The sequence below is a fragment of the Fusarium mangiferae genome, assembly GCF_900044065.1.
Source record: "Fusarium mangiferae strain MRC7560 genome assembly, contig: FMAN_scaffold006, whole genome shotgun sequence".
Taxonomy (NCBI): Eukaryota; Fungi; Ascomycota; class Sordariomycetes; order Hypocreales; family Nectriaceae; genus Fusarium; species Fusarium mangiferae.
Genome location: NW_024573926.1, coordinates 166,120 through 179,890, shown reverse-complemented (window position 1 = coordinate 179,890; position 13,771 = coordinate 166,120). Strand labels below are relative to the sequence as shown.

Genomic DNA, 13,771 nt, shown 5'->3' with positions numbered 1-13,771 from the left:
GGGGTGCCTGGGGGGCTTTTTAGCCTCATTACACCACAACCACAACCTCGGTTTAAAGTGTGGCGAGTCTAAGCTTAGGTAACCTTATAAGATGGAACAAATGTTGTTGGCAATTCTTCTCTAGTCATGTCGTATTCTTCCGCTCAGCTCTCATAGCCGTAATGCCTGAACACAATTGCTTTTCCTTTCATCACCATATCCCTTCTCTTTAGGTCAGACAAATGCATCATAGCCAAATGTATCTCAAAAGTCATCGGCAATCATAGTAGTCGTCTGTTGACTACTATGTCACGCCCAGCTCCTGAACCCGACGACTCGCTTTCACTTTCTAATTACTTCCATGCATTCAGCCCTGCCCAGGGATCATTTTGCTGCTGTTGCTGAGGGACTGCTGATTGAGGATGCGCACTCTGTGGATAAGCACTGTTTGGGTGCGCGCTGCTAGGCTGATTTCCATAATGAAATGTCTGTTGAGGTCCAAGCGGTGGTGGCCCAGGAGGTGGCGGAGGTGGCACGAATCCAGGTGGCACATAGCCTCCCTGTGTCTGTGGTGTAGCTGAAGCTCCGTATCCTCCAAATGATTGAGTTTGCCCGAACGTTGTCTGGTTAGGAGGCGGTGATGCAGGGCCCCGGTAGCCTCCGATGTTGAACGACGTTTGGTTCGGGGGAGGCGACGTAGGTCCGGGTGTACGTCCATACTGACTTGGGTTATATGTAGGCTGCACGAAAGTGTTGATAGGAGGAGGTCCGAACGATTGTGTTGTTGGTGGCGGAGAAAAGTTCTGGTATGCTTGTTGTTGAGCCAGGGTCTGTTGCTGCACCGGAGGTGAGTTCGGCGCCTGATACTGGCCTTGGTAATTGGTTTGCGGATATCGAGGATTCTGTCCCTGTTGATACTGCGAGGGGGGTGTTGGCCGATTTTGCGTCTGAGGCTGTGGCGATGACTTGGAAGGGTCTATCGACATTCGGTCCATGAGACCCCTGAGTCTCTCTCGCTCCATCTCGGCCTGCGAGTTCTTGCTCGATGACCGTTCCTGCTCAATTTGGTTTAGTAGCTGCGCGCCCTCAGATCTACGGTTGTTGACAAAGCTGTCGACGTTCTTCTCCAAGCTCTCTACTGTCTCGCGCATCTCAGTATACCAATTTTTGGCGCTCTGTAAGCCTGCGACAAGGTCCAGGAATTCCTGGTATGCACGCTTATATCGGTTGATGACTGACGATCGCTGCCGCTGGATTGCCTCATATTTGCTCTGTTCCGATTGAACTCGCTTATCCTGCAATAATCTGTTGAACGTGTTCGTGAGCTCCTTCATCAAAGCCGACTGCTTGTGATTGGCTTGCAAAAGCCGGTTTTGATGAGGCCGGAACTTTTCCAGCTCTTGCTCAAAGAGCTGCGTCTCATAATTAGATATGGACTTCTTATTCAATATGAGAATCTGGGAAATATCGTCGTTGTGGGCCTAGCAATGTTAGTCCGGTTTCTGATTCAATACCAGTGACTTTACTCACCTTCTCCTTCAAATCCTTCAGCACCTGATTTCGTTCTCGCTTGATAAGGTTGAGTTTCTTGAGAATATCCTCAACCCTGTTGATCTGATCCACTACACTAGGACCCTCTTCAAAATCGTCATCCAGAAGATTCGGCTCGATGCCAGCTGGGCTTGTTGCGTTACTTCCCCTTGCTCGCGCTTGTGCAACGGCACGTTGGAACAGCTGGTCGACTTCTCCTGACTGAGCAGCCCGTCGCATTTCATCAAAATCCATTTCGTTCTGTCGAAGTTTGCCCGCTAGCTGGTTATCACTCCTCGATGCTTCATCTAAAGCCTCACGGTAATGGCGAATGTCGCCCCGTAATGTCGTTGTGAGTCTCGAGCTTGGCTGCTGTGTCCAGTCGTTTTCATACTTGGATCGCATTTTTTCACATACACCTTCCTCCATATCGAGTTGCTTCGTGCTCTTATCCAGGATCATGAGGATGGAATCCTTCTCAGACCGGAGCGAATCGAACAAGGTTACCGGATTGTCTTGGTCAGAAACATCAGCGCACCACTGTCGGAAGTCCTCGTCAGGCAGGATATCCTGGTCGAATCCACCCTTGAGCACTTGCAATGCTCCTGGCAGCCTCAAATAATCGAGACTAGCCGCCATTTCATCATTGGCCGTTTCCACCCGTTCTGCCTCAGCTCGTACAAGCTTGGCTTTCTCTTCATCATACAAGCTGGCAGACTCCGTAACAGCAAACGGCACAATTTTAGCGAAAAGGTCAGGTCCAGTGATTCGTTGAATGTCTTGGCCAGCATATAGCTCGCTAACAGGAATTGGCTTCGCGGCTGGCAGCTTGGCGACGGCTTCCAGGCTGGCCTCGGCGGGCACTTCTTGATGGTACACATAGTCATTATCCCTCAAAGCACTTTGCAGCTGAGTTTGCACTGTCGAGTGATGTCTTTTCGTAATTTCCTGAAGAAATCCTCCACAGTCGGCACTCAGGTTCGAGCTCATGGGAACCGAGCTAGGAAAGTTCCTAGCAATGCGCTCGGCTTCCTTTGCTTGGGCCTCGGCAACTTGCAGTCTTCCAGCAGCGATACCATGCTGGTTAGCCTCGTCATCCGCTAATGCTTGATAGTATTGTGCCATAGAGTTCAGCAGGTTGGTTTTGATCTGGTGCTGTTAGCGAACATACAACATCAAGAATGAGCCATGTTGAATGGCGACGGGTGAATCTACCTGTATCATTAACAGCCACACTTTCTCAAAAATAGCCTTGTTCACATTTTCCTGGACACCTTCAAGGGCCTGGCCATATAGATAGCCAGCCTGAGCAGCCAACTTTGCGAGCAACCCAATCTTTTTCTTATCAGCAATTTGCTTTTCAAGGAATACTTCCTGAGCTTGTGCGAGCATGATATGAATCAGTGCCTTGACAGTCTCTCTACTAAGGTCGGATGATGGCGCATGGAGGAAGTTTTCGTTGATGTAAGTGAACATGCCAGCCGAAGCCTGAAAGTTGTGGTAGGCAGTCTTGAGGGCGGACTCCTCGGCGCGGTCTTGAGCAGCAGCGTGACAGGAGAGAACAGCAGAGATGTTGAAGATGATAGAGGCTTTCTCGAAGGCGAGTGAATATTGCGCAGTAGATTTGTGTGTGAATGCGTCGAACCTGATTATAGAAAATCAGCAGGTGTCAAAAGGTGCAGCGCACCATCCAGTCGAACTCGACCTCGGGGAAACGAACCATGTAAAGGATATCTTGATGTGCTGCTCATCAACAGGAAATCGTAGGTCAAGAAGCTCGAGCTGCCCATAGTAGCGATAAAGCATATCTCGTCCAGAAGTACTATCCTTTCCAGCGCCCCGCACATCTTGTCTCAATCGATTCAGTGTCGCACACTCCTCTGCATAGCGTTCTGGATCATCGCCATAAGTATCGCGGATATAGCCCTTCAGAGGCTCAATCCAGTCAATCTCGTTGGTAGCCTTGAGAGGCACCGAGATCATCGGAGACTGTGCCATGGCAGGCAACAGCTAAAGGTCGAATAGCGTAGTGGCGCGATCAGATAGGACTACGGATCGAGGTGAGGGAGAAGAAAGGTATGTGGCCAATATGCAGCTGAGCGTGGAGATGTCTACTGGAGCTCCAAGTTGGCGGTCGCACAGATGCAGCTAAGGGTTGCAGGAGATGCCGGGTGGAATGACGAGGCTGAGGAAGAGACAGATCAAGTCCCTGGATATTGACGACGATAGCCGGCTGGCCGCTTGCAATGCGACCCGATCTATATACGATTCGAAGTGCGTGGTAAGAACGGGAGTAAGAGGCGGGTCGTGAGAGGATGGTTTGGGGGCGGTAGCGGGGACAGCTACAGTACGAAGCCGGCCAAGAGCTAGAGAGACCGCAGAGCCAAATAAGCTCGAGGGAGATGCAGCTGGGATGCACTGTTGACAGGGGCCGTTGAGGGGTGGTGTCGAGAGGAAATCTGTCAGCGAAAGCTGCAAGAAGACACACCAGTCGACAATAAATCGTCCCACGCAGATTGTGAGGGACGAACAGAGACGTGTCTTGGTTTAAGTTGAGTCGAAGGTTGAGTCGAGGTTGAGAGTTTGATGGAGAGCGGGGTCCGTCAGGCCCAGTTGGCGTACGGCGGTGACGAAATAGGTCCAGGGGGCCGTCGAAGCGCGGTAAGGGTACCTAAGACATGAGGTAGGCCCAGGAACAATGTTTTGTCACATTCAGATGAGGGCAATAAACACTGCAGTTTACTCTGGAGTGCCGCAGCTGATGAGATGGATAAAAGTCTAGACCCGTGGCATGTACAAAAAGGTAGCTCTAGAGACGGCTAAATTTGGACGGAAGCACTTTGAGCTGGGCCACCTTCTGATTTTGGAGACCACCCGACATTACAGAGCTTACCTTCTGTACTGCGCCTATGGAGCATCGTCTAATTCACCAACTGTAACCATAGGTACAGTATGGAATGCCCACGCTTAATTCATGCATACATACTACAATATTCAATGCCTGCGACATACAGTCATCTTCCATCACCACTGGCTCATGATAGCCCCCGTCGCCGTCTCATCGCGGGATATATCTCCACTCAAGCACCCCAGGGGCCCAGAACATGAGCTTTTAGTGCCAAACCGCATCAACAACCGCCTGATGGGCCATTTTAGGCCCAATATCAACAGCCAGTAACGTTGCAAAGGTGCCTTGTAAACCAATTCTCGTCCCGTATCTCGTGGCTCGACTATTCCTGGCTTGTCTAAGCCTCATTGATTAACCGCCGCCATATTGTCCTCTTCACTTTAATCCGACACTATCACAGACCGATAATAATGTTGAGTTCGGTTCGTGATAACATTCATGGGCCGCGTTATTACTTACGTGGAGAGATGCGAATCACAGCTGCCTGTTGATACTAGCTTCGTCAAATGCGTACTACGAGCTGATGAATTCACTAGGCATCACAGTTTTCAATGCATGGGACTGGCCAGATTGGTTCTATGGACAATGGCCGTCAATATTCATATCACTTCCTGAATAGCTTCCGGTGATCTCGACTCAGACCTGCAAGGCGATTCGTTCGACAGTCACGCCAAAATCAAGCCTCATCATTATCATGTACGCCAAGACGTTTTTCCCTCCCGACCATCACACTTTCTTTGATCAATAAAATGGGAACTATTCTACTTATTTGCTTGGGGTCACCGGTCGGGGCTCCCCAATCATCTCAATCACATCTAATCACAACCCAATAGAAGCACATGGGAAAGACATATTCATGTTTGCTTCGTAGTCCATGCATGAAGCATGTCACATGTTCAGGCTCACATCGATTGATAGGTAGAGAACATCCTAATGGTCTGCCGAACTATCAAAGTTGCAGTTGGACCATCAACGATTTGCTCAACTCGATATCACTCACATACATACAAAAGACCCTCGTCTGATGACTCGGGGCTAATGCAAGTGACGCTGGCCTCATCCTAGCCAGGAACGCTCGTTCTATCTACCATTGGTCAGTTCTTCACAAAACCAACAAGGAATCCCGCCCCAATCCGTAGCAATGAGCGGCCCGCTTCTGCAGGGGTCTTGATCCCTCTCAAAGGGTCGCCGCGGCCTATTATGCGACCCCATCTCTAACTATTCCCAACCGTTCGCTACGAGTTCGAGATATGACCAACCTTGTCAGAAGTCTATAAACCAAGTGGTATGCATAGAACGTCCTGCCTCTTTGTATCGGCATCCTGAGTTTATAATAGAGGTGGAAATACAGGGACATACGAGATGGTCAGATACATGAACTCTAGTTGGGCAGAGTTACATCAGACCATCTCAAGCTAGCCCCAGGCTCACTTGTCACACCGCAAACTGCCTCGATGTGTCGGGTGCTATTGACGACGGGGCTGATCACTCTTCTAGTAAAATAGCCGACGGCTTGCATTTCTTGATCGCAAGACTGATCTGAACATCACCGGATCCACCTGTTGGTCTCTAAATTGAAAAGTACGACTGCCGACGTTAGGTCATTGCCGGCAAGTCAGTATCCACTATTCACGTTCTCTACACTGGAGTGGTTCGCGCTGTAGACGACTTTTTGCAAGGTTTCCGAGGGGATTCCAGTTACTTTTTATATATAATGATATCCCGTACTCATAGCTGTGTTCTGACCAGTATCTGTACATTGATTTGTGATGCGTGGCATGGTCTCATCCCTCATAATGTGTTTGCCAACTGATGGTCACGAGAGACTTCGTTACCGAAACACGGATCTAAGTCGAAGGCGGCTATTTAACAAGTGATTACTGTATCAATAATAAAAAGCCCCTTCAACGAATCGTTCACATTTGAGAAAATCCATCCTGCGCTTGGTCTCCAGGGTAAGGTTGCATTAGGATGGTATATGTAATACAACGATACAGGCGCTGACTCTGCGAGAGTAAGATTTAGCAGAGACCATAGCCTAGGTGGACGTACAGCATATGTGGACGCTGAGATGTCCTTTACTTAGTGACGTCCATGAAACAGCCCCGGGATATTCGGCGAAGGCGTATAAAAAAGCGGGCCGTACCCGGAAGCTAACGTCCGGCCGGATCGGGATCGAATCTGGAAGGCCCTCTTCTTCTCTGGCTCACGTGCCAAGTCTCTTGCGAAGATGTACGTATCTGTACTGAATGAGGGACCGACAAGTGATGTAATTACACTGGGTCTATCGAGAACTTCGCATTGTACCACGTTATGACCCTGATTCAATTATCATTGTCGCCTGACGTCAACGATAGTGATGACAAAATGACGATGGATTCGGCTGTTGAACTCAACATTATATCAGCCGCGAGTGGCCATATATCAATGAGAATTGCTACAGCTTAGTTGCCCGCTGTCACTCATCCTGAAGAAAAATTACACTTTGCATTGAACCTCAAAATGTCGACACCAGCAGCCCCCTTCTATCAGCTCCGTTGCGGCTGCAACCAATACCCATGGGGTAAACAAGGTTCCAACTCTCTATCTGCACGACTTTGTGAAAAGACGCCGGGATGGGATGGGGATGGAAAGAAGAACTTCAAGATTGACGAGGACAAGCCATATGCTGAGATGTGGATGGGCACATACCCCGTGCTGCCATCCTATGTTGCTAGCACGGGCGAAGATCTCCAAGACGTTCTGGACCGATACCCTAAGGAACTGTTGGGGGAGAAAATCCCTTCGAAGTTTGGACACAGCAAGCTTCCATACCTTCCCAAGGTTCTCTCTATTGCGAAAGCATTGCCATTGCAGGTCCATCCTAACAGGGAGTTTTCGAGTAAGAAGCACAAGGAGGACCCAGACTCATTCACGGACGGCAACCACAAGCCAGAAATCGCCCTCGCATTGTCTGAGTTTGAGGCTTTTTGTGGCTTCAAACCTGTTGAGGCTATCGTGGATATCTTACGCCAGAAGCCTTTGAGACACTTTCTTGTCGCCGGTGGCGCAACTGTCGCGGATGAGAAGCTCAGTCAAGAAGGATTGAAGCAGGTCGTCAAAACTATGTTAACATCATCTGACGAAGACATCAAGAAGGCTTTCCAGGCAATCCGGGAACTCCCCGACTCTGCCTTTACGGGACTTAACTCAGCCATTCCACAGGTTGCCAAGAAACTCGAGAAGAATTTCCCAGCAAACGACCCTGGTAATCTGGTCGGACTGTTGTGTATGAACTACATGCTTCTCCAACCGGGCGAGGTCATCTTCATCCCAGCAGGCGGGATTCATGCCTACATCCAGGGCGATATCATTGAATGCATGGCACGTTCTGACAATGTTCTCAATACTGGATTTTGCCCCAAGGCCGAGCGAGACAATGTCGATGAGTTCTGCTCAGTGCTTAACTGGGAGCCCACGACCAAGTCACAGACGACACTGCAACCAGAAACTTATCCTGGAAGTAAAGAGGGCAAGACCCAGCTTTTCAAACCACCTACCAGCGAATTCAACGTGCTTGCGACTGACCTGAAGTCTGGTGACCGTGAGGCATTGAGTGAAGGTGGTCCCAAGATTATGCTTGCAACACGTGGAAGCGCAAGTGTAAAGGCAAACGATCAGTCGTTTGAGCTGTCCGAGGGCCATGTGTATTTCATTGCTCAAGGAGTGAAGCTGGATATCACTGCTGGCAGTGGTGGTCTGTTGCTGCATACTGCGGTTGCGGAATGATTGGCTATGATGTTTAACGAAGGAGACGGTTCAGCTTGTGAAATTAGTTGAGATGGGTAATCAATGGAAGAGGCTCTTAAGCGTGTAGTTTAAACAGATGTCACAAAGTCTCGTGTAAGAAGCTCAAGTTCAGTCCTAAACCATTGCACACGCTGAACTTGGAGATACAGTCGTTTTTGGTTACATGTTCACCTGTATGTTCCTTCCGGCGTACTGGTAAACTGAACGGGAACTGATTTGATATTAAATCTCGTTTACCGGCCACTGCGGCATGGAGGAAATAGCTAAAGGTGTAGGTTCGACTTTAGTTGATAGTGTCCTAGACGGATCCGCCTGTGAAAGTCCGGGTCCATGTATCTACCAAAAGCTTCACAAGCCGTTTCTTAGGTATCTCGTATGAGGCTCGCCGCACCCACGATACTTAATCACCACTAAACCAAAACCAAATGATACAAGTATGACCCTGAATAACCGTACGGTTAAATTCTAGTGCAAAAGGTCAAAAACATACAACAGCGGGGATTCGCTGGTCGTCACCGACCCAACTACTAATCCGCCGGTTAGTGGCTTGACTATGGGAGAGCAGACGGGATCCCGTATTTTCCACTACCTATGGTCGTATGTACCTATCGACTACGGGAAGAGGACCATATCCTTAGCCTTTGTTCCTGTTAATCCATAGCGCCTGGAGTACGTTACCGTAGATCCCGTTTACGATGGATAACTGAACCCCCAAAAGAAAGGGTGGAAACCTATTGCTACATGTATGAGAATCTGGTGAGGAAGAAAGGAGAAGGTTGAGAAGCGGCTGTGATGTGGTTGCGGGTGGTGTTTTAGTTTTAGGCAGGCATGGAGCATTAGCCAGGCAGGTAAGAGTGCACTGTGTTAAGTGTGCCACTGGGACGAAAGAACGGACAGTGCGACTGTTCCGTGATTCACACTCGTCTTCGCCTTCTTCTTTTCACAACTTCTCAACACTCTTCACCATGAGATTCCTACACATGCAAACAATTCCCGAGGCTGATCTCATATACTTGAACGATCTGGCATTTGGACGATACAAAGCTCTTATTTCGTCCGAGTTCCCTGAGCGCCTCCCTTATTCTGGGCATTCCAATTTAGCCAACACGCTGTTTGCGTCTAAGTGTTGCAAATGTCTACATTCAACGGAATTATATCTGAATTCCCAGACATCAGAAGTCAGTTAATCTACGAGAAATGGTGAACATGGTCTTACAAAATCCCAGTTGACTTTTTCCGGCGCAATGCCGGTGCACAACCACCACTTGCTTGTTTCCTAAGTCATGTTCACAGCGACCATTTGGCTGGGATCGAGAGCCTGCGATCTCCATTGTACGTCCCCTAAATTGGTTGAGTATTCTGCTAATTTTATGTCCAGTGTCTACTGCTCAGCAGCCACCAAAGAGATCCTTCTTCGCCTTGAACGATATCCTTGTCGCATCAACTATGCTAAGGGGGTGCTGGAATTAAGACAGCAAACCTTCAAGCATCTCCGCAAAGTCTTGGTATGTATACCCTCTATTTCCCCGACCTCATATTGAAGAGAATAGAAACCCTTGCCTTTGGAAACGCCTACATCGATCGAGCTTTGCCCGGGCCGCGAGATCCAGGTAACTCTTTTTGACGCCAACCATTGCCCTGGGGCGGTGATGTTCTGTAGGTTGACACCGAAAAACAATCTTTACTGTTTCTAACCGAATAAAGTGGTCGAGGGAGATAACAAAGCAGTTTTATACACCGGAGATATTCGAAGCGAACCATGGTTCGTGAATGCTCTTTCCCGGAATCCGAATCTCATCGAGTACACGTCTGGCATCAAGACCATCGATAAGATCTATCTTGACACATCTTTCACTGAGAATGTGCCTTTTCAGACAAAAGCCCAAGGCATCGCTGAATTGCTGCGAAAGGTTTCCCAATACCCCAGTGATACCATCTTCCACTTACAAGCCTGGACTTATGGATATGAAGACGTCTGGCTCGCCCTATCTAAGGCTTTAAAATCCAAAGTCAGTTAGAATGGTCTCAAAGTTCGCCGATCTCTGGTCACTGATATTGGCAGATTCATGTCGACGATTACAAACTCCGGATCTATGGTTCGCTCAAATCAAAAACCCCTGACTCGAGATTCGACACAGACATTCATCTGACTCCAGAGTCGCCGGCTCTGACTGGCCACATGTGTGGCAACACGCCGCAGCCAGGGTGCTTAACGTCAGATACAGATGTTCGCTTACACAGTTGTGAAAAAGGAAACTTGTGCGAAGTGGCTCAAAGACCTAACACTATCTCTATTCAACCTATCGTTGCGCACCTGCCTACAGGAGAGGACTTGGCTGAAGTTGGTGTTGGCGGTGGCGGAGTTGATCTTCAACGAGAAGCCGAGTTGGAGTTTTTGGACCAAGCTAGCTTGGCCACGCTATTCAATACGTTTGTACATTGTATCACTTTTGCGAGAGACATGCTAATTGCGAACCCAAGGTTTCTATCCTCATCTATCTCTTCAACCGACATGTCAGATATACTCGAAGGGACCTTGGAGAAGATAGCCTCCGCCGGTCGCAACATTCCACTGGACTGGGACATCAACACCTTGAACGCTCACTCTGCTGAGGAAGTTATCATGATGCTGGTGGACAAAGTGAGAAAGAATCCCAAAAACCAGAAGCAGCGTGACGAGTGCAGTCTCCCAAGAACGATTTACTTTCCATATTCAAGGCATTCTTCGTTACCAGAACTCCGCCACTTCGTCCAAGCTTTCCGGCCACTAGACGTGTGGCCATGCACTGTCAATAACGCTGAGTGGCTAAAGAATGGTAAGTAATGCATATGGACCTACGCGTCTTTAGCTGACATAAAGAAGGGATCACCATCGGGGGCCTGTTTGGGCCATCATGTTCCGGTGAATTGTTTGAGCATGATTTGGTGATGCAGGATTTTGCTGCCACACACACATCAGATGACGGACATCGGCAACATTGCAGCCAGACAACGATCGGATCCGACTCCGTCCCGAGCTCACCAGTCCGTGAGTCACAGGGTGCAAGTCAGAAACGCCGTAACAATATAAACAATCGATTCGTAAGCCCCTTATTGGATACACAAGCAAGTATTCGTCACGGGCGCATCGTCTCGGAAGTGGAATGCCCAGAGGAGAACCTAGAAGCTCCATCCGAAAAATCTACTCAGCAGTCGCTCGTAGTTCAAACCATCGAGCAATCAGAGGACGAGGAGCAAGAGAACCACATTCAACCGGAATCACTGACAAATAACTCATCCGATTCGCCAGCACCTGTTTCTTGCCGTTGCAAACGTACCGTTTCTGACACTTCAGTAAGTGGAAATGGCAGTAACAGGAGACAAATGCGCCAAATTACTGGAGAACCGTTACCCCTGAAATTACCAGACGAGGCCTCGATTGGTCGCCAAGATGCATATTGGCATATGGTTGATTACATGGACGAGGGTACTAGGGGTTCGTTACAGCTTATATCTACGAGCAACGAGTACACAGTCAATGAACCGGAACTGTGATAGACGGTAGATTCTATAATATTCCAATTCAGCAACTCGTGTTTCGAGCAAAGGTTACCATGCTTCATTCCGGACAGAATACAACGCTTTATGCTGGTGCTAAGGGCACCCGTGCCTATACAACAGCTTCAGCGACCATCTGCTTAGGCCACTGCATCATTCCTAAGAAATTTGGCCTGCCGGTTAAGCCCTCTTCTAACTTGGCCATCACCTGTCGAGACCAACCCCTCGTGAACCAGAAGCCTTTCTCAAATACTGCCCAGTGCACAAGGTAATGTGCGAAGAGAAGAAGAGCATGTGGCCTTTGTGCAGCTAAGTCGATGAGTATACTGTCATCAATAATGTATAGCCAAAAATGTGCCGCTGCGACCTCTGCATGTAACCCAGCAGCAGCAAATAGTCTCGCAGAGGTTTCCAGACCTTCAACAGCTGATGTATAATGTTGCAGGCCGCTAGCAGGGATATCAGCTTCTTGGAAGGCTCGAAGCCTTTGCAATGCGGTCCATGTATCTGTGGGTAGAGACGAGTTCTCGAGAGAGGGACAGCTATGGGTTGGGTCAGCTTCTTCCAAGGTAAGATCACAGCCTCGGGCATAGATACCGTTCTGCCTCGGAGTCAGAGTCAAGGCCCCAAATTCCGAAGACGACAGGAGCGAATTCCGTTTTGACTATCCGCCCCATTGCTGGTTCTAATGTCGTCTTGATACCCCTTAGCAACCCAGCAAGTTCGATGAGGTTTGTGATGGGGTCTTCCAGTGCACAGTTATTCATCCGGGTGGGTAGGGTCAACATATGCAGCACAACAAGAGATGCAAAGCCAAAAACAGGCATCCAATTGGTCATGCTATAGTGTTGGAGGTAACGACGATACCCCTCGGAGCCAAGAGTTTGATGATAGTCAGCCAATGGCAGATACGTCTTGCGATTATCTGGCACCAGATAGGCCTTGTGGGCAGCGGCAATGGCAAGGATTCCATGCATGACGAAAGGGTCTTGGTAACCTAATCTTGGAATAGCGACGCCCCAGACGTATGCCAGATCTTTCCGGACACACAAAGTATCCGCGGTTACTGTGCAGTAGTGATGCATAAGCTCACAATCGCGGGCCCAGAGTTCATGTGGAGGGAAGGGAGCGATCTGCTGTGTGGGACTGGGGTGACTGTAGCTGCCAAAGGGATCAGGGGAGTTGACTAGATGATGGCTGTCTAAGGAACTCAGAGTTGGAGCTGGGGTTGAATCTGAGGGGCTCAAGTTGGGAAAATATGACGAACGACTGTCACTGCTGCCGTCTACTGACGAGATGCCTAGACTGGTTAAAGGCTGTGACGCGAGACTGCATGTTACGCCATGTCTTGTGCAGTGGAAACATGATGGTCGAGCCTCATCACACTACTTTGGTTAGACACAGAGAACGGTTATGGAGAAGCCTAAGTCTCGTGCTCGGAAAGGGCGCTATATTTTACGAACCTTGACTTTACGCTTCTTACAGTTTATACAGCCCGTCCGAGATTTGGTATGAGTTCTTCGAGAAGACATTGTATGATTGGTTTGTAAACCCGCGGGTTCGTATCACGAACAAACGGCAAAGCGAAGAGAAAATTGAGAGACAGGAGAGAACCAGCTTAGAGACACTCTTTTCACATGGACTCGGGACAATGCAGAGCGAGGCAAATGACGAGTACGCGGAAACAGCCTTCTATACGCGTACTCGGAGCCGCTAGGGTTGTTTTAGGAGGAGAGAGTAAGTCAGCATCCTTGTCGTCGGGACGTTGAGGCTCCCGTCAGTGGCAGATCGACCAATCTGAAGCAAAGTATGCTGAGACTTGAGCTTCATTGGGACAAGAATGGATATTTACGAGTACTCGCAAAGTGTTCGGAGATTTATCAGATATACGAGAATGGCCTTGGCTGTGCGAAGGGAGTAAGTTAGATGGTAGAAACATGGAGTATAAAAGAAGATGTCCTGTTTCCTTTGATGGTACGAATTAAACATTGTTCAGCAGTTGAGTGGTTCCTAGCAGGTTTGTTTCTT

At 48.8% G+C, this 13,771-nt stretch overlaps 4 protein-coding genes and 1 non-coding gene across 5 annotated transcripts; 2 read left to right on the top strand and 3 right to left on the bottom strand.

Moving 5' to 3' along the window:
* Positions 1–332: 332 nt before the first annotated feature.
* On the bottom strand, positions 333–3,507 carry FMAN_02815 (uncharacterized protein; the record flags this gene model as incomplete). Its single annotated transcript, XM_041831555.1, has 4 exons — positions 333–1,460; positions 1,510–2,658; positions 2,725–3,154; positions 3,230–3,507. 4 exons carry the CDS (start codon positions 3,505–3,507, stop codon positions 333–335), a joined length of 2,985 nt encoding a protein of 994 aa, XP_041682106.1.
* Positions 3,508–6,919: 3,412 nt separating this feature from the next.
* On the top strand, positions 6,920–8,185 carry FMAN_02814 (uncharacterized protein; the record flags this gene model as incomplete). The annotated part of the gene is made up of 1 exon (XM_041831554.1): positions 6,920–8,185. One exon carries the CDS (start codon positions 6,920–6,922, stop codon positions 8,183–8,185), a length of 1,266 nt encoding a protein of 421 aa, XP_041682105.1.
* A 504-nt stretch (positions 8,186–8,689) lies between these two features.
* Positions 8,690–8,805, bottom strand: rrna14. Its single transcript, XR_005994003.1, has one exon. It is a non-coding gene; the product is annotated as a ribosomal RNA (ribosomal RNA).
* A 533-nt stretch (positions 8,806–9,338) lies between these two features.
* FMAN_02813 (uncharacterized protein) lies at positions 9,339–11,740 on the top strand (the record flags this gene model as incomplete). The annotated part of the gene is made up of 8 exons (XM_041831552.1): positions 9,339–9,384; positions 9,433–9,538; positions 9,585–9,711; positions 9,757–9,862; positions 9,911–10,215; positions 10,269–10,636; positions 10,688–11,022; positions 11,070–11,740. The coding sequence occupies 8 exons, from the start codon at positions 9,339–9,341 to the stop codon at positions 11,738–11,740; spliced, it is 2,064 nt and encodes a 687-aa protein (XP_041682104.1).
* A 115-nt stretch (positions 11,741–11,855) lies between these two features.
* On the bottom strand, positions 11,856–13,275 carry FMAN_02812 (uncharacterized protein; the record flags this gene model as incomplete). Its single annotated transcript, XM_041831551.1, has 3 exons — positions 11,856–12,285; positions 12,341–13,128; positions 13,207–13,275. 3 exons carry the CDS (start codon positions 13,273–13,275, stop codon positions 11,856–11,858), a joined length of 1,287 nt encoding a protein of 428 aa, XP_041682103.1.
* Between the last annotated feature and the right edge of the window lie 496 nt (positions 13,276–13,771).